Below are 25,436 nucleotides of genomic sequence, written 5' to 3'. Positions count from 1 at the left end.
GGTTTGCAGTTCACAGCAATCTGAAGAGGCAGTTGTTACACTGGAAGGTTCCATCAGACAAAATCTTTTAAAACAAAACAACAACAAAAAGAAAATGTCTAACTAAACCAAACATTTTTTTTAAAGATCCCACTGAGTGGGTATAATTATATAAGAGATCTGGGCACCCTGTAAGTAGATATGCAAGGTGGAGTACTGTTTTATCTTAAAAAGTCAGGCTGCCCTTTTATTTTAATTCTTAAATGAAACAGTTCACCTATGAACACTTAAACAAAAGTCCCCTTTTAATCTTTAGTCAAATGAGACTCCTGCTGCTAGGAGAACTCAGCTTAAAAATACAGGTGGAATTTTGTCCCATGACTGGGATTGTGTTGGGGTAAGGAGAGTCAACAACATTTTACTCTTTAGCCATCTACTTTGACCTTATTGTCTTCTGGCTTGTTTTGACTTGGGGTTTTGCTTAGACTTAATTTCCCTTTCTCAAAGGGAATCCAAGCACACAACATAAAATAACTACATGTGAATTAAGTTCATTTTCAGTGACATGAGTTTAATATACAACTTAATTTTTTGTGTGGGTGAACAAAATCTTATTTTAAGGCTATGAGAAAGAAATAGATGTAGAGAGATAGAGATGGTTACACATACCCAGCATTATCCTGGCATGTCACAAACAGTGTACCATAACTTTTATGTACTGGGGATTTGGCTTGTCATCATTCTGTTCAACTGTCTCATGGACTCCTTGGGTTGATACTATGTAAGATTTATCTCAGTGAAAACCAACCTAGGGTACAGGTTGGTCCCTCAGGCCAGTGGACTCCTAATTTCTGTCCTTCCCACTCCTTACCTCCCCGTCCTTGGACTCCAGTCTCAGCTCACTTCTGCAGGTGGCTTCCATATTGCCCGCTTCTGCATTTATTTCTACGCCTTTCGGGGCTTCCATCACTAGAGATCGGGTTGGGGACTCCAACCTGAAACACAAGCCACAGATTGAAGATCCTTTTCCCTGCTTAGGAATTTTAGGAAGTGGATGCTCATGGCATTGGATCTAAGTTGTCTAGAGTTTGCTTTACACATCTGTGACATAGAGTGTCAGGGTTCTAGGCTTATCATCTCCACATTTCAAAAAGCTTGAAAGGAAGATATTCTAGGATCATAGCCCTATCTTATTCCTGATGATTGTTTTTTTATTTCTCTTTATTAAAATTAACCAAAATTTTACCTATATCTTTCATTCTCCATGATTCTTATTATTTTTAAAGTAAGAAGATTTTAGCATCTAGCTTTCTAGAATGTTTTCACTCTGTCCTACTATACGAATCTTATGAAGGCACAAGCAGAACAAAGTTAAGAAAATAGATCTAGGCTGCTGGAGAGATGGCTTAGGGGTTAAGAGTGCTTTAGGGGTATCCAATGCTCTCTACTGGCCTCCTCCATCAATTGCATGCACATGCACATAAACACTCCCCACCCCACAACATATACACATACAATTAAAAATAAGATCATTTAAAATAAAATCAAGCCAGGAGGTGTCCCCTTTATTGTGATGGCTAATGTTATATTTTAAGTTTAAATTGCTGTGCTTAAAGAGATCTATAAAGTAAAACTGTCTCTAACCTGTAAGTCCCACTTGCCCAAAGATCAGCAACTTCCTGGAATGCTGGGTGCTGTTGTTCATGTAAGGTAACAAGCTCCGTGTTTTTGCTTCTGTAAACAAGCTTGCTTGCTTCAATTGTTCAGTACATATGCTTGATCAGATATAGGCAGGAAGTAGATAGGTAGGAAGCACATCAGGATGTGTGCTTGCCTCTGATTGCAGGAAGGCATAACATACATAGCCTTGTGAGCTCTGCTTTTCTAAGCCCCTGAATAATGTAATTTGGTGCCATACTCAGATAATAGACCTGGCCATTATGTATGGTCCTGGCCACTATTTAATAAAGTCTCTTATTTATTAAAATTTATTCATGGTCAGATTGCTGAATCTCTGAATGACTCCAGATTTATAACATTATAACCACAGGCATTTGTTTTTTCTTTTCCTCCCTAAATTATCTCAAAGCCTCAGTTTCTTTATCTATAAAGTTCAAGTCAGGCCTGACATTAGAAATATGACTTGCTCTAAAATACTATGATTGTGGGTGGAATATTACTTGCCCGTGACACAGCTATCTTCCACAATTCCCAAGAGAAAGATCTCACTCTGTTTTCCTTCATTCCCTTTTCCATCTCTATCTTCTCTTATTTCACCAGTTAACTTAGCATTTAACTCACCCCCTTCTTTAGTACACTAGGTCATCACTAACGTAGATTATTGTACCTTTTGTATCCATTTGTCTGAAGTGTTTCCCTCACCTTACTGAATTTCACAGATTGATATAGATTGCCTCTCCTTTCAAAACCTCCCTAATCTTCCTAGGCTGAGCCTATGCTGCTCAGTCATTTAGGATTTGATCTGATTTTCTTTGTTGTTCTTATTTCTTTTGTGTGAGGGAGGGGCATATTGCCACTGTGCATGTATGGAGGTCAGAAGACAGCTTGGTTCTCTTCTCCATTTTGCTTGAATTTCCAGGATTGAACTCAGGTTGCCAGGCTTGTACTTCAAGCCCTTACCCTTTGAGTCCTATCCTGGCTCTTGCCTATTTCTTCCTACAACCATAATCTTTATTTTTACTGAAGATTTATGAGATGACACTGTATATAGAGTGTCATATGTGGGATCTTAGTCTTCATAAAACCCAGTCAGTCTACTGTCCTAATATTCATAGTTGTTATAAGCAAGTAGTTACACTTAAGAGACTTGGTTAGGGTTATATTTACACTCAAATGGCAGAAATAAGATTTGAGCCTAATTTAGTAGAAACCAAAGTCAGTATGTTGCTTACCAGACTGAATCACTTCTAGAAAAACTTTTTTCCCCCATCTATATTGTTACCCTGTAAATAAAAGCCACTCTTTATTCATGGATTTAGTGTTTGTTTCCAGAATATGTCCACAAATGAGAGTGAGACCGTAGTACCATACATAGCCAAGTGATGCACATGTCATGTTCTATCAAAAGTCACACAGTACTTCTCACATTTCAGTAGTTTATGTTGGTGACACCAAATCCCAGCAATAGTGAATATGCTCATACATTGTGCCTAGCATTCACAGTGAGTGATTCCGTGAAAAAATAGTTGGAGGTAGAGTCCAAAGAAACTCAACAAAGAGAATTATGTGTAGGGTTTAGAGAACTCATTAGATAAGAGTGCTAACATTTTAGACATCAGAATTTACTTTATTCTTCTCTATTCTTGTCTTGTTAATGTTACCAGGCAATCAGAAAGACTCTGAGGCAGACAATTAGACTTAAAACTGAATGTTATCCTCTTAGCCTCAGCCTTGGAAGTACTAGAACAATAAGAAAGGGAGCTATTGTGAAAATGCCTCATTGTAAAAGGCAATGTAAGAACCATGTTGTTATGAGCACCTCCTGGGAGCAGAAATGTGAAAGTACCCTACTGTCTGTTTTACAACCCTTCTGGTGGTCTCTCTTATTCAGGGTGACACACTACCGTTTGTTCATATGCTAAACATGTGCTAAGAAAAACAATCTCCCACAAGAGCCCTTGGGAACCATAGAGGGTAAAACATTCTGGAAGTGATACCTATCCATTTCTGACTACAGATCAACAACTAGAATGTGACTGATTATGTGGTATGAAGATGAAAACGGTGGGAAAATGTTGAGGACTTTACTGACTTTTGGAAATGAATGCTGCTATCATTGAGGAAAAAAACAAAAACAAAACAAAACAAAACAAACAAACAAAAAAAAAAAAACAAAAAAAAAACAAAAATGCGACCTCCAAGAAATAAACATAGAAATGAAGATAAAGACCAGAAGGGGAGGCTAAGGAGAGAGGTCAGGTCTTAAGAGGAAAGAATTTTCAGTGTGAGTTTGTGGAAGTGCAGAGCACTGGGCTATGTAACTGATGAGTGGTACTGGCATGGAACGAACACATCAGCAGATGTTGCCTTAACACAGGGCTGTAAACTCAGATGCCCACAGGGACTAATTAGGCAGTGCTAGTAAGCAACCTACAAGTGAGATTTAAGTTAAAAGGACACTGCCAGCATAACGGTACCTGCAAGTGATGCTGGCCTGGATATTAAGGAGATGATGGAGATGCTGTCTATGGAGGTGGCTGATTCTCTAATGTCTCTGCTACTCAGGATTCTGATTTTTTTCTGAGTTTGTAAAAAGTGTATTCTCTTTGGAAGCATTAAATTTCACAAATAAATGCAAAGTCTTTATACAAATAAAGGAGGGGATAGACTGGCATGGTGTCATCTTGCTCCACATTTTCTTTAAGAGTAAAAGTGAAATGCTTATCTTTGGTACCCACAGCTCATTTCCTCCATTCCACTTATCCCTTTTCCCTCTCACTAATCAATACTATTAGGACTTTTGTGATTATTGCCTTCTTGCTTTTCTTCACAGCTACACATTTGCCTCCTTGATATATTGTTTCCTTCTGCATGTTTTACATATTTCTTTAGTAACTATTGTGCACCTTGTTATATTCTTGAGATCCACACACAGCCCATCAGATGGCTGTAGTTTATTCTGTTTTCCTGGTGTCATAATATGCTATGATTTATTTTTGTATTGCTCCATTACACATCTGGTTCCAGGCTTTTGTTTCTATAAATACTTGGTCTATTTACACTTTGGGGGCATGTCTCCTTGTGCACATATGCAGAACACTCTTGCAGACAAAGAACAGATTTGGTAATCCTGAGATAGGCATAGCTACTACATGTAAGAACATATCATACAGCCTCCAAGGTGACTTCTCAATTTGACTTTTCTCTCTAGCAATGCAGAAAGTGCCAATGCCTGCCCTTTGGTAACTTTCTAGGTGTGATTTATAAGTACTTATGCTAAAAAATTCAGTTCTGTTTATTTATGATTTTTTTCTTTTCCTTTGTGGTTTGTCTGTTCATCCTAAGAATATCAGTGTATCTTTGTAGGTTTAATGTAGACAAATAGCTTTGTGCCTTTTATAACGTATTGGAGCAATAGTCCTTATAGTCTGGTCATGATTTTCACAGCATCTATAACTTGTTCATTATTGAGTTTCGTGCATGCACTGATGTTGGGGTTGTATAGATGCAGATTGTTATGAGAGCATTGTATGTGAAAAACATCTGGAGCTCTACCTTACACGACATTTTCATAGCCTTACACCTCTTCTGGGGATTTCCAGTCTCATTGTTTTATTTGTCCAATCTTGAAAAGTACTTATAGTATGTCAACTTACCTTAAGGGTTCTAGTGTTCTTTCACCTGGTAAGGTAAATCTTACTACCTGTAGCTTCTTCCAAAATCCTTAACCATTTTGGTTTTCTATGCAGCCATGGATTTAAGTATCATAAGGAAACATGGAATGATTTTGTTACCCTTTTTAAAAATATCTATTTGGGCTGGAGAGATGGCTCAGCCATTAAAGGCTAGGCTCACAACCAAAAATATAAAATATCTATTTATTCATGTGTGTGTAGGCACACATTCACTTTTATGTACCATTATGTACCTAAGGGGGTCAGAAAACAGCTTGCCAGAGTTGATTCTTTCCTTCCATGATGTGGCTCCATCTAACTCAGGTGGTCAGAACTGGCAGTGGGTGCCTTAACCCACTGAGTCATCTCATTGGACCAGAGCTTTTTTCTGGGATTTGAGGCCTAGTCATTATCATTGTGTTTGTCTAGTTAAGTTTTCTTCGATGCATTTCAGTAATTTAATATTGTTCCATATAGCTCTATACACAGCATGCTTCTGATCTTATCTATTAAAAATAATTATAGCATGATACATGTTTTATAATTCTTTTCAGGTTGATTTTAATATGCAACTTTTAAAATTTTCCCATTTCACATAATGGCTTAAATTTTACCTTGTTTTTTTTTTTTTTTTTTTTTTTTTTTTGTTTTTTTTTTTTTTTTTTAACTTGTGGCTTTGTCTTCTTACCCTTTGAACTATACCACTAGAGGTTTGTTTTAAAATATTTTTTTCTCTCATAACTCTTATCTATTTGATCTTTATTTTCAGTTCCTGAATTCCTTCCTGTCTTTTTGTTTCAAAAAGGTTAGAAAAATTCACCAGATATTCTAACTTCTAACATGTGCCACATCCTAAACCCTTCCATTTCTAGAATATATGCATTCCTATGCATGTTAACAGCATCCCCAGAAAATACTTATAGCTGTAACATTTAAAAAAATGCAATATGATCACTCCTGTGGCCTCTAAGTTTAATCAAAAGCTATTCTCATTCCTTACACAAAAAATATGAGATCTTCCAGAATAGATTTCTAGATAATGCCTACTATATGTTTTCATTATTGATTCTGAGCCTTTGAACTGCCAATTCTATAAAAGAAATCATTTTCTGTATGGAATCAATTCTTTAAAAGTTGAAAGTACCTTCTTTGGGTCTGGTGATGTCAGTTTTTTTATAAACCTATGAGCCTGTGTACTTCAAGGGTTGGTGCCATGCCTTTATGCCTATTAGCTAGTTAATTGCTCTGCTTTGTTTTTATTATTTATTTTTTAGCCATGTTTGTACTATTTGATTGTGTGTGTGTGTGTGAGAGAGAGAGAGAAAGAGAGAGAGAGAGAGAAAGAGAGAGAGAGAGAAGAAGAGAGAAAGAGAGAGAGAGAGAGACAGACAAGGTTTCAATATGTAGCCTTGGTTGAAGGCGTATTACCACACACTGATTTTTTTTTTTTTTTCATTTTAAAAAGAGGTATGCCATTAGATACAAACTTTCAGTTTTTTACCTTCATTGTCATCTCAATACTTAATGACTCTTGATTTTTCTTCATAGTCTTTTCCCCCACATGTTAAAATTCAGGAACCCATAGTTATTCTGACTCTGTATCTTGCAGTATTTTCCTGGTGGATATTTCCTTATACTTAAAATACGAACCATGGAATGTGTTATATTCCAGATGAGTGCCTATGTAATTGATTACTTTTTACTTCATACAGCTTTTCTTTGCATGTATGTGTGGTACATGGGGGTGTATACACTAATACATACTCATGAAGAGGCCAGAGTTTGATGGTTTGATGCCAGCTGTCTTCCTCTATTGCTCTCCACTTTATGTGTTGAGACAGGGCCTCTTGCAGAACCTAGAGCTTGCATATTTGACTAGACTGGCTATCAAGCCCCTGTGGTTTTTCTGTCTTCATGTCCCAGCCCCAAGATTGGAAGTGTACACCCTCACACTCAGCTTTTTCTTTGGGTGTTAGAGAACTGAACTCTGGGCCATCTCCTCAGCCTCCAGTTGAAGTAAAAGCCATATAGAGTGAAATGCACAGATATTAGTTATATGCTTTAATGTATTTTGAAAAATGTGCTTTCATGTAAGCAGTACTCCTCAAACATCAGTCTCTGCCTGCTTCCCTCCTCTCATTTCTATCACTTGCTTGTTTTCAAACACCACATAGCAAATGTCACCAGTTTTAGACTTTTCTGACTTTTGAAATGTTCACTATTGTTTCATGTGGTTGTATTCATCGTCGTTTAGTCTTTTATTGCTCAGTAATAACGGTTGACTGCTTGAAAGGACTATGATTTGTTTAATCCAGTGTATGTTTATTAGACATCTGATTTTGTTTTGTTTTGTTTTTTGGTCTGTGGCTATTTTGTACAATGAAAAATTGTACTATGAAAATTTTAATGCAAGTGTTTTTTAGAAGTTTTTCTTTCCCTTGTATAAGTAGCCACAAATCTCTAGATCTAAGACTTGTAAAGTAACATTGAAGAGAGCCTTTAGTGATCCTTGCCCCCAATACTCATGTCCCTAAATAATTTCTTCCCTTCAATATAGGAATTTATAAATACAAGATATGGCAACAGTGATGGTTGTGTGTAAGGACTTGACTTACATTCCAATTCCCAATTCCTCTTGTGGCAATTTGTCATATGACCTGTCATATGGATGGCTTTTTAGTACTCATAAAACCAATGGATAACCTTTGCTCATGAGGAGCTAATGTCCTCAGACTAATAGTAAGAAGTGATGGAATCTTGCCTATAGCCATGGCATTCTTGGAACTGAGTTTTCCTCTGGTCAAACATTTGATGACACTCATGGCCAACAGCTCAACTGCAGCCTCATTTAAGATCTGAAGTGGGAAAAAAAATGATCTGAAATAGAGGCCTTAGATAATGAGCACCTCCACTGTGACTTGTAGAAGCTGATATTATAAATGTTTTAAATGTACAGTTTTGGGAATTAGTTGTACATCAGACAGTTGTACACCTACTAGTGATGCTGAGTACCCTCTTAAGGGACTATACAATGATATTACCCAGACTGTTTGAGTTATCTTAGTATAAGAGCTTCTTGCACTACCCTGATGACCTGGCTTCACTCCTGCAGCAGAAGAGCCAATACCCAAGAACATTCTCCTCTGACTTCCACATCGGCACCACAGAATATGTATACCTGCACTCACACAGTAACAGTGAGCAACATTTTGTGAATGACACTGTCTTGTAATTTTCAGTTCTTGTGCCTACATGATAAGTTCTTTATTGACCAAGCCACCTCCTCAGCCCTTATACATGGATTTACCTTCATTGACTGAATGTTTGTAAACTCTAAATTTATGGTTTCGTGTCTATCCTCACTGCGAGACAACATTTGGTAGATGTGTGCTTGAAAATTATTTTTGCTTCATTTCCAATTGTATTCTCTCTCATTTAGACTAGTCTCGTTCTGGCATGTGTATTATTCTGCTTTTGCTTTCTGAATAATTCTACAATATATTTTCATATCGATTTACCTTTATCCATTTCACCTCACATCCATTGGGATTTTTCTTTGTGAGGTTATATTTTTATGCATAGACATTTTGTTTGGTCTATTTTCTAATTTATTAGCCACCTTAAATATTCCTTTGCTTTCAATCTTTTGGTTTCAATCTTTTATGCATGGCAGGAGTACCCATTTTATCTTCTTTCACTGCCTTCTCCCATATCTGAAATCTCCATGACAGTAAAGTTCTGTGCTTGCCCTCTTGTTCATGGGGCTTGGTTCTGAGTGTCTTGCCCCCCTTTGACTATGAGTTTATATTTCTTTGGTCCTTATCTGAAGAAATCATTTGAGGCCTGCCTTTAAGATAGTTTCCTATAGAGTGGATGATCACAGTTGGTACCATTAGCTCAAGCCCATGGAGAGGTGATTCCTTTGCTTGAGGTTTTAGGTTAGTATAGGGAATATGAACTTAGGTTCCAAACTAGAGCAAGGGCTAATTTAAAGTTACTAAGTTGTGGTGGAGTTTGAGGTAGGTGGTTCTTCTTGTAGTTATTTGGATTGAAGGATCAAGGATTGGGGAGAGACAAGTTCAATTCCACTCTTATACTGTGGATTTGGTATTTTGGGGTTCCAGGTTTACTGGTGTTCTTAGACATACTACTTCAATGGCCTTGAGATGTGAACTGTGCTAGTTAAAACAGAGATACATTTCTTGCAGTTGAGCAAAAGCTATAAAGCTGGCCTCAGAGCTCAGACTCTTTGAGTTCCCATTTTCGTTTAGTTTGTGAACCGGTCAGCTTATATACACTACCACAATGCTGTGCTTGAATTCCAGGTTTCTGAACTTTTAAAAGTAGTGATACCATGGCATCATACACTGAAATCAGTTCATGTTTAAAGGTGGGGTTAAAGTCTTGTGCTTTAGAGATATACCAACTTTCTGAGAGATGTCAATGTGCTAGGAAACTCCTTAGAAGTTTATTGGTTATGGACCAAGTAGAGAATGAAAGCCTCTGAAAGTAGGCTGCACATGTTTATTGTAGGGAGTTGACTGTTCGTGGTCAGTGGAGTTGATTCAGTAGTCACTGCAAGGCTTGGTGCCAGATGTGGGAGCCTAACTTCAACAGGGCAAGGCAAGGAGAAAGGAAAGATTGGCATGGAGTGATACCTCAAAGAGTCTCTTGCCTTCCAAGCCTCTGCTTCAGCAGAGGAAACATAGTGCTTTCATTAAGCATGCATCTGGCCAAAGTGTGGGGGAAGCAGAAGGAGGGTCAGGGGCACTTAAGTCTGGGATGCAGTCCCATGCTAACAAAGTGAGCCAGCCAGCGAGCTCCAGCAGTTCAGTTCCCAGTGCTGGGTACCAATCTTCCAGGGCAAATAGTGTTCACTTATTTTACATTATCAGCCAGACTAATTCAGGGAAGGAATTATAGGAACTGCAATTCCAGCTTAAAAAGCTGAAATCATGTATGTTCATGTCACCCCTGTTGTAAATGCCTGCTTTGTATTGAATATGTGCTGTTCTGCAGAAATAATTTAATCTGCATGACAGAAATCTGATGAAATAAAAGAGGTACCTAAGAACAGTAGGAAGAAACAGGTCGTCACTAGATAGGTTCTGCTTTTAAGTCAAGCAAGTTGCTCTGAACATTAACATTAGACATACATACATACATACTTACATACAATTAAACAATTTGGGGCTGGAGATCATTGTGAGGTGCCTGACTTTAGGGCTTAGAGTCAAATTCAGGTCTTCTTCAGAGAAATTCATGCTTTGAACTGCCTAGCCATCATTCCAGGATCTCAAAAACCCCTTACATGCAGTAGGTTTCTAATTTTAAAAATGGAGTTTCCTCATAGCTGTGCCTTTAAAAGAACTATGCCTTTGGTTCTACTCTGAAAGTCTAAGAAATGAACTGAATGGTTTCAGTTGAAGACATTTTCTCTCAGAAAAAAGCAGCAATGTTTGCTCACCTAGAGAAAAACTATTGCGAGATTTGCTTGGTGAAAGGCAATCTTGGCAAACACAGAAAATCATTTTGAATCAAACCTTCTTTCCCAGTATAGAGCTTATGGACTGATTTAAGGTACATTTATTAGATCTAGTCCAAGGTGACATGGAACTGTGGCCTATATCCTAGACTGGCAGCTGCTGTCTTGGTTCTAAGCGTCCATTAGGAAATGACTCATCATTTTGTTAAAAGACAATATTTTTTGTTTTTTTGTGTGTGTGTTGTTGTGTTTGTATGGCTGTGTATATACCAGACAAGTACTTTACCATTGAGCTTCATCCCTAGCCTGATCATCAGACATTCATTGAGTTCTCAATGCAAAGCAGAATGCTAAGGCTACAGTTGTATAAAAGGTGAACTTATTTCTTGAGCTAAGGCATCCACTTGTTCAAGATGAGCTGTAGTAAATAATTCTTTGTTTATGGTGGTAATGAGTCCTAGCAAGAGAAATACTGGGCATTATATGAACCCATAACTAGCATGAATCTGGGTAGCAGGAAAAGTTGGTGTATGAAAAGCTCACATTTGATATCATAAGGATGAGAAATAACCTCATAAAGAGGGTCCGAAGACTTTTTGGAGAACATAATTTTTTCAAGCTGAAGGAAATTCAAAGACAGTAGATAGAGTGAGCTGCATTACTGGGAGGTGGGAGGTAAATGGGGACTGGCCTTGAAGAATAAAATGAAATAACCAAGGTGATTATATATATATATACTTGAGTTGGTAATATAATTGAATATATATAATGGAATTGAATCTCTCTCCATATATATGGAGAGAGTAAATATATGAAAATTATATAGATAATGATAATGACATTGAACAACTTGAGCCCATATAGATGTTGTGGTGATTACTCTAGTTTACATTATATGTCCACTTAACTGGACAATGGGTTGCCAAGATATTTGGTCAAAAATTACTCAAAGAGTATCTGCAAGAGTATTTCTGAATGAGATCAACTTTTGAGGAGATGGACTGAGTAGAAATTACCCTTAATGCAGATAGCCTTCATTCAATCAATAGAAGATCCAAATAGAATTAAAGACGAGTTAGAGAGGCTTTTATAGCCTACTTAAGATACCAGTCTTCTCCCTGTGGATTGTAACTATGTTTTCTGACTCCCAGTGGTCAATTCAGACAAGAAAGACATTGCCAACTGACCCAAGTTCCCCAGATGTGGAGAGAAGACTGTGGGATATTGTTCAAGTTCTTTCATGCAAAGACCACTTCTTTATAATCAGTTTCTCTCCTATTCCCTGTTTTTCTTATTTGTGCAGTTACTCTGACTACAGAGTTGTATGGATGACAGAAGTTTAGGACTTGCATTTGATGGTAGACTGAGTCAAAGCCAATTTCCAGTGTTTTAGATTTTCCAACTAATAGGTAGGAAACCTCAGCAACTGACAGAGGGACAGATTCTTAAGGATGTGAAATTTTTAGTTTACTATTAGTCACACATTGAACTGGTGTTTTTGAGATGTCAAATGGAAAGAAAGAATTGATATGTAGGGACAAAGAGAATGAGTAACATACCTTATTCAATAATAGTTGGAGGCATATTTTGTTTTTGCTGAGATAACATTACATGCATAAAATCTTTAGAAAACCAAAAACATGAGTTTCTATGGAATGCCAGCTATGTTTGTGTGGTGAGATTAGAGAAGAACACTCTAGCTGATCTATGGTACAGATTTTTCCCTTCCAGTCTAAACTCCCCTCCACTCGGGTATTTTGTATTTATATCTGAGGGATTATTGCTCTTTGAGGTAGTATCACACCTTGTCTTAGAAGACATGCATTATTTAGCCAGGGAATATGACAAAGAAAATTAGTCTTGTCTTCAATGTTTATGAAACTCTGGGTAGTTTGTCTACCAAATCATTTCCTGGCACAATTCTGCATTTATTTGAAACCTTTACTTCTCTGCTCAAATTCCATTTTAAATACCTGTGACAGGTAGGGCAGCAATTGTGTCCCCTTTCCATCTCAGTTATATCCAGAAGTCTCATGAATCAAACTCCCCACAAAACTTTAAATGCTATCACAAGGTCTGTTTTTAAAACTTGAGAATAATTTATTTGTGGTTGGCATTATCAGTTTGTTCTCTCTGTCTCTGGTTCATTTTTTGTTGAAATTGTTTTTGTTAGAACAGTGATTACTTATCCAGATTTCTTGTTTTCATTTCCTTCATCATCAGAATCTACATTAATCACTTCCAAACCAAGACAAGCTTCTAGATCATATTCTGCTTCCATTTTCAGAGACTGGAGACAGTAGCTCATATTATACTGGGGTGTGACCTTCAGAACACCATAAAAATACAAGTAGTACAAGTGGAAGCAGAGAGAGACAAAGGCAGCCCCAGAGTCTCTCAGCAAACAGCAGGCTCACACCAATACCTGTGATGAGTCTATGCTTTGTAACTTTGACGGAAAAATTAGTTAGAGGAAGTTATGATGGATATGGAAAGAATTCAGCCGAAGTGTTATGAAATTGAAACAGTTTTGGTCATTCCAAGCATCTGAGAAATTTCACCAAGGACAGAATCACATGGGAACAAAATTTATCAGAATCCCAGGACATTCAGTTATGTTAGACTAATATGGCTGACCTGTGTGTTTTGCAGGTCTTTGCACTTAATATAAAGCCCTACCATGGCCCTGATGGGAAGACCATGCTATGCTGTACAACTATGATAAGACAAGTAACTCAAGGTACAACTAAATTAGGTAAGTTATTGTATGGTCATAGGCCACTTAATGAAGGAGATACATTCTGAGGGATAAGTCAGTAGGCAGTATCATTACTGTGCAGACATCATGGTGTATATGTATCTAGTTCTACATGGCTCAATCACACTTTTATCAAAGTTAGATGTCATTGCCAGAACAATATGGCATATTAATTTCTAGTTAACTTTTTGGCACATAGAGGTATTATCTTACTTAGGTTGTTTATTGCTGTGAAGAGACACCATGACCATGGTAACTCTTATGAAAGAAAACATTTAGTTGTGGTGACAACTTACAGTTCAGAGGTTCAGTCCATTATCATTATGGTAGAGAGCACGGTGGCATGCAGGCAGACATGGTACTGGGTACATCTTGGTCAGAAGGCAACAGGAAATGGACTGTCTGTCATACTGAGCAAAGCTCCAGGAAAAGAGACTTTAAAGCCCACCTCTACAGTTACACACTTCCTCCAAGGCAACACCTTCTATTAGTGCCACTCCCTGTGAGATTATGGGAGCTAAATTTCATTCAAACTACAGCATCGTAAATAAATGAATGTACATAATAGATTTTTATCAAGTATTACATACTGCATATAACTGTGCAAGAACTGTATATAGATTTATATAATTAACTACCTGAAGGTTGATTTGCAGTAGCATTAGAGCAGACACATGCATAATGATGGTGCCATGAAATTTCACTAACCAACAAGAGATTGCCAGCTCAGCTAGACTCCTATGAAACCACTTCTGTATATACCCTATATGACTTCTTGATAGAATGAAGATTTTTAGTGTCTAATTCATAAGTCTATTGTATGTCTATGTTGCCACTGTAGAGACACTACACGCATGCACACACGCCTGTGTTTATCTAAATCAGTGGGATTCCAAATTAAAAAGTTATCTATACCTATGAAGATGATACTATATCAATATTTGAAGTGTATATACTTCTCAGTTTTTTCATTGATCTGAAATTCATTAGTTCTCATTGAATTTTTAAGTCTCAAAGTTTAACTCTTAATTCAAGAAAAGAGTTTAAAACTGACTTATTAATTTTTTTGTTTGATATACACTGAGAAACAGATCTTGAGCAATGTAATAATGCACTAAAGAAGTGTGAGGTGAGATTTTGAGCCAAGCCATTTTAAAAGAATGACATTGCTTACCATTAGATTAAACTCTGTGGTCTAGTTACTTTTGATTTGAAAATTCTGATGTATCTGGCTTCCTCTTTCTTTATCCCAATTACTCATGTTTCAGTGTTTTATTTAACTTTCCTCAGAGACTTTATCAATGGGATCCCAGAATCCCAGGGTTGTTAAATACACATAGTCTAGTTCAATAGTAGATTTACATGGATATCATATTGGTGAATCCCATATTGTAACCACACACACTGGACACTTTTCATGCACACTGTTCCACCTGACATTCTCCACTTAGCCAGCCTCATTCCTGAGAAGGAACAACAAACTTGAGACTACTTTAACAGTGGCCAAAACACAGGCCCAGAGAGTTGTAGATCCAATTCAGGTCTCCTGAGACCAAGGTAGCACATTCTCTAATATCCCATGGTTCTGATTGTTGAAAAGTAGCTTTCCAGTTCTTCCTGTAACCTGTTGTTTCATGGGTAAATATACTCAATTTCAAAAGGTAAGAATGCTAGTGATTCTGAACTTTCCTTTATTCAACCCAAAGAGGGTCTTTAAAAGACTCTACAGTGAATGGATTTATGTGGTCTTTTGGGTCCCTCTGTAGCAGTGATATGGTGGGTACAATCTCTATTCTTGATTATGATATTTCCTTCAAATCTTCATAAATGTTAACTTTTAGAGACTTTCCCTGATTGCCCATGCCTATCATTCAATAACATTTCTTTGTGTCACTGGACAGTTTGTAATTAGTTGTTTACTTGTTTTAATTTCTCTCCCATTGAAGGTTAAGGTATTTAAAGGTGGTGATTCTACCAGGATTACATCTAGTGTGATGCCCAGTGCTCAGAAATGTTTGCTAAAGTCATGTCCCTCTTAGAATCTGTTTACCTACCTACACAATGCCTGTGCTATATTCTGAGCAAAGCCAAGAGCTCCAAACTACAATTTCTTCTCCTTACTTTCTTTACATACAATTTACAAGCCCAGGGGAGGCCTGTCCCTTTCTGAATGGAGATGGAGGAGAAGTGGATGGGGAAAGGGGTATGAGAAAGGGGAGGAAACGGGAGGAGGAGAGGATGGAGGGGAAACTGGTTGGTATGTAAAATAAATTTTAAAAATGTTATTTAAATGAAATAAAAAAGTAAAATAGAAAAAAATCTGAACAATTATAATTAGGAGTCATTTTGTAATATTTCATTTTGAACTTATTCCTAAAAGAAGTACCAGGGGGTTCATATTTTTCATGCTTTCTTTAAAATATTTTTTATTTTCCATGAAGGCAAGAATTTCTTCTTTTAAATGTTTGAAAAGATTTATTTTTTTTAATGTTTGAGTTCATTTGTGCAACTTTCCAGTCATTTATCCAGTTTGAGAGAGGGCATAGGTCACTAGGATAAAAGTGGATGCTCAGGGTGATCACACAAATTGTGTTGTGTTAGGTGTTTTATCTGAGAGCAGTTGAAAGCCTTTCTGAGGCCAAACCACTTCTCATGTCCAATATGGGATAATGGCATCTTCCTCAGGGGACTGTTTAAGAGTAAGAATGAGTAGGTAAAACTTTAGTCAAAGTGTGCACTCCAGTCATCAATAAGCAACATTCTCCACCTACCCTGCTTATGGCTGACAGGGTCCTCTGTTCTTGTTTCCTCTTTGGTTTTGCTGAATGTTTCAGTGTCTACAGACAAACGTTCTGTTATGGCTGCCACATAATACACTTTGTGAAAAGCTAAATTCAGAGAATGCTTTTAATTTTCATTATTCAAGGGACCAAATTTAATTTTCATTATTCAAGGGACCAAAGGAATTAATTCTTCTCCCATGCTATTTGTTACTGTTAAAGGGTGCATTAAAACTTCAAAGTCTTTGAGACTAAAACTGTGATGGAATCTCTGCAAAATTGCTCAGTTGTCTTTCCAGGGGTCAAAAAAGATCACACATGCTGTTCCTCGGTAGTTTATGGTTTCTAAAGTATGATGGAATACAAGGCTCACGTGTTTTGTCTGAATACTCAAGGTTGTCAAGGTGGCTATGAATGATACCACAACTGTCATTTCTAGAGAAATGCTTGACAGTCCCTCCTGTCGCCAAATCATTACATGCTCCATTCTCTTTATTTCCATATTCCATTAGATTTTTTTTTAACTTTTCCTAACAAGACCTACTGCTCTCAGAACATTTAAGGATACTCTCTGTGTGTAGAGAGCTAGGTTATCAAATATTACAATTAGGAATTAAAATTAAGAAATTCACAAATGCTATTTAGATTTTTTTTTCAATTACATAAAAGTTCTAACTTTGCTTTGGGTTGGAAGTCAATTTAGCCTTATGGTCCAGTGTCACAGGAGGAACACTAAGCTGGGAGGTAGAAATGGATTTTTGTCACTAGGTTTGTAATTAATTTGGCCATGGGGACTCATTTGTCTCTGTATGAGAGAGTTAGACTATCAAATAAAAGATACACACACACACACACACACACACACACACACACACACACACAGGAAGATTAACAGCAACGAACCATACTGTTTATCACAATTATAATACAAAAACTCTTTTAATATTGAGTTGAGTGGTGCAATGAGCCCTCTTCATTATCCAGGCTGACACTCAGCAGATATATTTGAGAGTACTCAGTTCCACTTACTTGTATGCTATATAGGGTTGGGGTTGGTGGTGGTGAAATACATGAGCTTCACAGTCAAGATGAAGCTCCTAGCAGCAGACAATATGTCATAGTCACATAACTATACTTTGTTTTTCTAAAATACATTTAATAAAAATTTGCAGATTACAAGTGTTGCATACTCAATACACTGTGCTAAGTGAAATTATAATATAAAGAAGCCACTAACTATTATATTATTGTTACTCTTTTGCAGATAGATCTAACCTCATAAACTTCACTAGAATTAGAGCCAAGAACCAGCTGTAAAACATGTGTCCTAACCACAACTCTTTCATCATTTTCAATGTTCCCCTAAAACTATCTCTACTTACTGAATATAAATTATAACCATGTAAAATTTAGGAAGTATCTAATTTGTATTCAAAGACATTTTATTTAATGTAAATGGATCCATTTAAAATGAAAGTAAATGGTTCTCTGTTGGATATTAATTGAAAACTTCTATTTTTGTTCCAGCCATGAAATAAGTAAATTGAGTAGTAATCAACCAACCTTCATAGGTTTTTGTACTTCTCTACTTCCATCCCTGATAGTGAGAGTGATTATGGGGCAAGCCTGCAGCAGTGTTTACAATTGATAGGGAGGGGCACTGGTGCCTTGGTACGGTCAGCTGGAGGAGAATGTGGATGCTGTTGTCTGAATGAAACTGGAGTGGCTTGTGAGGGATCTGTAACAATGACCCCTGTATACTCAGCATTAGTTGGGCTTTCACATGTTCTCCTGGAGCTCTTAAGGGCATCTCTGGTAGCATATGAGCCTTAATATGATGGGCTGACTTATCTAAGGCCCAGGCTCTAACTTAGAGATGGGAGCCATGTGAACAGAGCTGACTAGATTTAGTGTCTCCTCAATACTTTTCATGGATCCACCAGCTTTCAGAGAGTCTTGCTAATGATTGTTAGTGGGGTTGGATGTGGGTCACAAACCCACTGATAGGCTAGTGCTTACTTGAATTCTTTTATATTTGATTTATAACATTACATATTTAGTATTTAATTACATAAAAGTTCTATTTAAAGGAAAAAGTGATTTATCATTTTCTAAGCTATTTAATTTCTACCTCTTTTGGTTTGCATATGAAATGTCCCTGTATGTTAAGGGCTGCTTTCTCATTGCCACAGTATTCCAAGGTGGGTCCCTAAGAGCTATTTGGATTATGAAGGCTCATATTTGAGTTTAGTATATTTCTTAGATTAGCATAGAAAGATACAACACTATTAGAGATGATGATGGTGGTGTGATCAGTATAAAAGTCTTAGGAAAGTTCTTGGAAGTACTTAACAAAAGTGCCATCATCATCTCTAGTAGCATTTTTTTTTCCCTCTGTGTAGTAGTCTTAGCTGTCCTGGAATTTGATTTGTACATCAGGCTGTCCTTGAACTCACGAGATTCACCTACCTTTGTCTCCCAAGTGCTGGGATTAAGGGCATGTGCCACCACCACCCAGCTTCTAGTAGTGTTCTTGGAATCTGTGTCCTACCCATCACATTTCCAATCTAAGTGAGACACCTCAGAGCCCAATCTCACCACCTTAAGTCCTTTGATTCAGTCCACTGTTCAAAACACTTCTGCTCACACATGGGGAGATTTTCATTTGAGTGACAAGAGTCAGGAAGCTCTTAGTTGGTGTTGAGTCATGAGAAGGAAGCACAGTTCTCAAAGGATGTCTCACAGTGTAAATATTTGTTCTTATTTACCTGGAGTCATTGGCAATAATCTTCTTAGAAAAATCTAAGAATGATATATAGTATATACTATATTTTGATGTAAAGCAAATTCTTTACACAGTGCAAATATCCATGCTAATGATAATGCTTATCGAGATTATTTATTATAGAGCATTAAAACAAATCTTCTTTTCAATTACTTTCTAATGAAATGTACCAATTACCTTTTGACTGGTGACATATGGCTGTAATCTATTCCAGAGGGGATAAATCTTGCTTGTACAAGGTTTCAAGGACTCCCTCCTGAACTGCATTAATTACTGGTGTAAACAAAGATGGAAGATTATGATCAGTCTTATCAATAAATCCTCAGCCTGCTGCAGTCAAGTTCTTGGGGTTAGAGCACATTAATCATCGGTAATTTCTAATGGTTATGGTGCAAACTGTTAAAAAAAAAAGCAATGTTTTGGCAACTCAGCTGATTGTGAAACATGTTTAATAATGTGGACGAGTCCCATGATAGTAGGGAACAAACCACATGGGATGCTATACACAGTGGCATGGAAAGCATATTGCAAGTATTGGGCTAAGAGAGGAACCATTATCACAGGAAACTGTCAGTCAATATTTTTGAATGCTTTATCTGAAGGCTGTTGATGAAAACATAGCATCTGCCAGAACTAGTCTTTTGCATGGCTTACCCTCTCATGGTATCTTTCCCTGCTGGGAGCTGTTACATGACTAAAGAATTGGAGAAGAGGCTAGGAAGGACCCAGAGTGAGGATCCAATCCTAGTTTCTGAATGATGACATTGAGAATCACTTTCTCACCAATTCTGAACTACCATGGGCTTCAGGAGAAAACTCTGAGGTTTTCATGAAGCCATTCCCCTCCACTTCTAAGTATCTTTTGGTCTTTCATTGGAAAGATAAACCAGATATTGAATATAAGATGCAGCTGTGTCTCCTTATTCTCAGGAGATATGTTCTATGACCCCAAGTTAATGCCTAAAACCACAGGCCCAAATATGTTATAGCATTCAGTTCTATATATGCATGTTATTCTGTATCCTAACATAGTTGTATTGTGTGTAGTAATCAAATACTTAACTTCCAATGTCTCCCTTGATAGAGTCTCTGCTTCTTGAAGCTTTAATTAGGCTCTTGAACATTCTTTGAGGTCCATCTGTGCTATTCCATTGATACCTCACTGGGTCTATCCTCTCCTCCCATGACCCCACGATGTAATATGTATCTGATCACCCTGGTTAACCTTCAGCAAAAACCCGGTTGAACAGATTCAGACTCTCCCTCCCTAATATTTTCATTCATTGACTCCTATCCCGCTCTTTGGCTACAAATTCTCGCTTACCTAAGTTCCATTCAGGGTTGAGCTCAATATCTCTTCCCTCTATTTTATCATATCCCTATAGACCTGAAGTTTTAATATCATTCTATACATGTTTATTGAGCTTGGCTATTGATGGAGAATATAGTAAACTATTTAATCTGGTTTATTGGTATCCCTAATATTTTTGTGTTTGAGGAAAATGAGGCTCAAAAAAAATCAAATGATTATCCCATGCTATAGAGCTTCATAGATACAGATCTATGTCTGAGGCCAAGTACTCCAGCTCTAAAGGCATTTTTCATCACACTTCTCCTCTGGGTGAAGAGAAATGTAAACTGAAATCTAAATATCAGAAAGCATGAACTGTAAAATGTTTAGAAAGTGGTATATTATCCCAGAGAGATAGAATGATATTTAGCCCACACTTGTAAAGCTTAGACATATTTCCCAAAGAGAAAGGAAATAGGAGACTGTCCCAGGCAACATAATTATGAGGATTTTGTGATACAGAAAGGTAAAAATGGAGTATGTAGGTAAAAATAAGATAAACCATAAGGACTTTGTTGGTCAAAAGGACTGTGTGCACTTTCCTTTGAAGGGTATTAAGCAGGAAGAGATGTGGTAGTATCAGCAGAGGGCAGCAGGCAAATATTCATACATGAAAGCGCTAATGTTGAAGGAGGTGGTGTCCAGATTTTCATTACTATGTTCTCATCACTTAAGTTTTATATCACAGGGCAAGGAGTGGGAGTGAGCACTGGGTAGAGCTAAAGGATTCTGTCATGGTATTAGACACAGAGTGGACAGTGGAACTTCCGCAAGAAAAGAGCATATTAGTAGGCAGTAGCATCAGGGCTGGAGTCTCAGATAACTTTCAATTACTACAGTACACAAGGCCTGAGAAGAAATAAGAAAGAAAATATGCCTACATATTTAAGAATTGGCCACCTTCAAGATGGATTGCATGAAGATAATTACTTTGATATAAATACAATTGAAAAATGTAAAATTCTTAGGAAATGACTCAGATTTGAAAATGTACATAGTAACATGCAATGGAAAGTAACAAGCAATACAGACAAAAGTCAGATTAGTTCATGAAAACAGAGAAGTAGAGATTAATAAACATTAATAAAATTAAAATCCGTTGATGGTGAAGCAAAATGCCTTTTGTCGTCTCATCTTCAAAGACCAGAAGACTATTAATTATTCTGTATTGTAGACACATTTGCCAATTTCTTGTGTCTAAATGCTGAGTAGGCAGTGGGAACAGGATGACTACCTGGACTGACATGTCAGGAGATGGGCTGACTGCAGAAAGAATGCAAGGCTTGGTATGCAGTTGGTTACCCAGGTTAGGCCTAGGGTAGCCGTTTTATTCAGCTGTAATAGAAACAAGAAACATTCATTTGCAGACAGAGGGACAATCTGCCTTACTTTCTTATTTGTAAGTCTATCAGGCTCAGCTACTTTTGGGTTCTAGCTCACACTCCTATTTCCTTATAGCCAATTGATGTAGTATTAAGATAGCATGAATGTTACTTGAAGATTATCTGCTGTAGTCACTAGGCTTTCTCTAGCCTTGTAGATCCAAATCCCCATTGGTGTAGCTCCTAGAACTCTTGCTAATCTGCACCACCTCAATGCCACACTAACTACTGGGGCCCTATACCAAGTTATCTGACAGCTTTACTCTGTTCCCTCCCAATGCCTTCCTAATGACTTTTGCTTTAACTGTATATGTATATGTGCATGTATGTGTGTATAGGTGTACATATGCAATGGTGGAGGTGTGAAGGTCAGAAGACAAACTTAGGTGTTGGTCTTTTCCTTCAAGTTTATTGGGGACAGTCTATTTGTTGCTTGCTATTGTGGGCACTAAGATTTTAGATTCAGCTTTAGTTTATCCTACCTCTGTTCTAGTTTTCCCTTTGAAACACTGAGATTATAGACGTGCACTGCTTTGCCTGACTTTATTTACATGGGGTCTAGAGATTTCAACTCAAGTCCTCACATCTGTTCAGAGGTTAAAGAATGTATAGTGCAATCTTCCCAGCCCCCTACTTTCCTAATTTGATCTTCATCATAGCCCCTTGCAATCCATTCTGTTATAACAAGAGTGTGTTCATTTAATCCAAAATTTGCACACACACACCTAGTTTGAAATACTTCCTTGATTCTTACTGCTTATGGACTAGATGTGGAAAATAACAACCTGGCCCTAAAAGTACTACATTATTTGAAGTTTCTGCAGTCTCATATTTCATCTTTGACCTTGATCCTCCACACGGCCAGCTTTAAAGATCTCACACAAAGCTTCCTCACTAAAGAATGTGCTCTTGCTAGGGGCCCCAGGGGCTCAACCATTAGGGACTTTCTCCTGCACATGCTTTGGAGCCTAACTCCAGCATCACTCTATCAGCCAGGGCTTTCCCAGCTTTGTATACTAGCTTGAGGCCCTGCAGTCACATGTTCAGTTAGTACCCTGATTCTTCTATTTAATAGTATTATCCCTGTTGCAGATTTATATGTACTTGTGGGACTATTTAATGAATTTACATTCCTCACTAGAATTTTCATTGCACAAAAGGAGCCTCCCTAACCCAGGTACATTCTTCACCACTATATTCTATTGACAAGGTGGTTACTTTTAGGGTTGTCATATATGCTCAATGAACATGTGGACAATTGTCTCTGTTGACACTCTAGTACCTCAAAACTCATGCATGTGGGCACTACAATAAATATGTGATAGATGTCAGACATAGAATGGCAGGATCAAGATTCCAGCTCATCTTGCCTCCCAGCCACCAGGATCTTTCCCTTTCACTCTTCAGAGTCTAAGAAGATATATCACTTCAATAGGGGATTTCACCCAGCTCCAGCCTTGATAGTGCAGGCAATGAAAGAAACTTTCATCTTAGAATTATTAAGAACATGACTCCAAATTGATATGCTCTTTCCCCTTAAAAAGGACTTATTTATTTTAATTATATGTTAAATGTTTGCTTGCATGGATGTATTAGCATCATGTGTGTGCCTGGTGCCCAAGGAGGCAAGTAGAGGGTTTTGGATCCCCTGGAACTAGAGTTATGGCTGGCGATAAGTTATCATATAGGTACAGGGATGAGAATCCCAGTCCTCTGCAAGAGCAGTAAATGCTCTTAACCCCTGAGCCACCTCTCTGTTCCCATTCTTTTTTTAATGTTCATTTTACTAACAGGCAAGGGCTATGTGGAAAGCTTTTATTCTGAGTGCACCCATCTTTGTGATTCAGACAGTGGTTAGACATTTGACAGACAGAAGAGGATGGTAGAACCCTCTTTCCCCCTAAATGGGCAGAATGTGTTATCTGGGGCCTCAGAGGAGAGTGCCAGATGTACTTGTTAGACTCTAAAATATTCCATAAATCGAATAGGTGGTTATGCTAAGGTCGACAACCAAGTCTATTTATAGCATCTGAATGGTAGTTGTCAAGGAAGTTATAAGTGTAAATTCTGATCTGGATGGAGTGTTGGATATGATGACTTCTCAGGTTCCTTCTCTGAGATTCTATATTTAGTCTAAAGTGCATGTTGCATTTGGGCCTGGGAAGAGGCAGTAAAGCATAGCATAAAGAGCTTCTGCACAGCCACGGCAGAATATATTGGAGATTTGAGCCTAGAGACCAAGATTTAGACTAAACCCAAGCCCAGAGTGGTGGCTGTATAGATTTTATGACAACACTGTCATTGGGGCTTTGATTATAGTTGTGACAGGAGAAAAATTATTAATGTGTGAGTACTCACAGCTTTCCTTCTCCTCACATCTGCCAGAAATAAAGTGTGGGCTTGGCCCCTCAGACGTTCTTCTCTGTCTTTTTCCTTCCTTCAAAGAATGTGAACTTTCTCTTTACTTTTCTTTCTTGCTTTTTAAGGTTAATATTAGCTGATGAAATATTGGCAGCAAGCAGTACAGGAGGGGTGATGAGCCACCAGTTTTGCTGTTGGCAGATTGGGTTGGAGTCGCTGTACTCTCAAAAGTCTCATGGAGGGAACTTTGAGGAAAAGGTGGAGGTGTGGACTACTCTGTGAACTGTCCTCTGGATAAAGAATGCAGTTTCTTGTGAATTCCCTTCAGCTGTTTCATGTGATTCTGCTCTGGGTATAAACTCTGGGGGACTCTAGATCCTGATTTCCAGAGGTCAATTCAGGAAAAGCTAGAAGCAAAAGTGATACTCATGCTTCCTGAGCTTATGGCTTTCCTTCCCATTTCCCCAGCGCAATCCAGATGCATGTTCACAAACTCAGCACTCTAAGAGCTCTAAGATCTTCCCTCTCACTGTCTATTTTCTCTGTCCTCTCCTCTATACCAGCTGTGTTCTTTGGGAGGCAAGTGGTCTATCACTGAGCTACCAATTCCAGACCATCTCTTTGATTTCAATGTTCATAACTTCACTGTACTATTCCAAACATACAGGTACTATCCTTGCAGGGCAAAATTTCTAGTCTTGACACCATCCAGGATTCTCCACCTTCCCTAGCTTCCTCTCTCTAGTCCTCTCTGCATACCCCTCCTCTCACTCTGTCCTTACTCATAAGTCACCTCATGGTGCTTTCTCAGGGCTTTCACAAAACTCATACCCAACTTCTGATCTTGGAATATAGTTTGTTCACTCATTTGTTTTTGCCTGCCTATAAGTGGGCTGATTTGAAAGGTGTCCCTTGTCTACCCGCCTATACAAGGACCCTCCCTGGATCCTCAACACCCTGAACTTATACACATGCTATGTGTTGGTCTTTTATGGTTCTCTGTGTTCCTTCCCTCCGCATTCCCTGAGAAGGTGGAACACTTGGGATTTGGTAACACTTGTCATCTTGACATAAGGAGGGCTAGAGCATTTAAGTAATCTGTGGAGGGCCTGTTCACAAGTGTATGCCACTGGTTAGGATTCTGACAAAAAAAACCAAGGAGAGCTATTTAGTGTACAAATGAGTAGCAAATTCTGTAGAC

The 25,436-nt window shown here is 37.9% G+C and overlaps 1 protein-coding gene across 2 annotated transcripts in view; it reads right to left on the bottom strand.

Annotated features, from left to right (window-relative positions):
- The window catches only part of Sgcd (sarcoglycan delta), a 510,909-nt gene that overhangs the window by 1,477 nt on the left and 483,996 nt on the right, over window positions 1-25,436 (bottom strand). For both annotated transcript variants that reach the window (XM_051180864.1, XM_051180863.1), the window contains exon 7: window positions 851-974. In XM_051180864.1, the coding sequence (XP_051036821.1) occupies window positions 851-974 (124 nt within the window). The remainder of the gene's footprint in view (window positions 1-850; window positions 975-25,436) is intronic.

This window comes from Phodopus roborovskii, unplaced genomic scaffold (genome assembly GCF_943737965.1).
Source record: "Phodopus roborovskii unplaced genomic scaffold, PHOROB, whole genome shotgun sequence".
In the NCBI taxonomy this organism is placed as follows: Eukaryota; Metazoa; Chordata; class Mammalia; order Rodentia; family Cricetidae; genus Phodopus; species Phodopus roborovskii.
The sequence above is the reverse complement of the archived record's forward strand: the minus strand, read 5'-3'. Positions and strand labels throughout refer to the sequence as shown.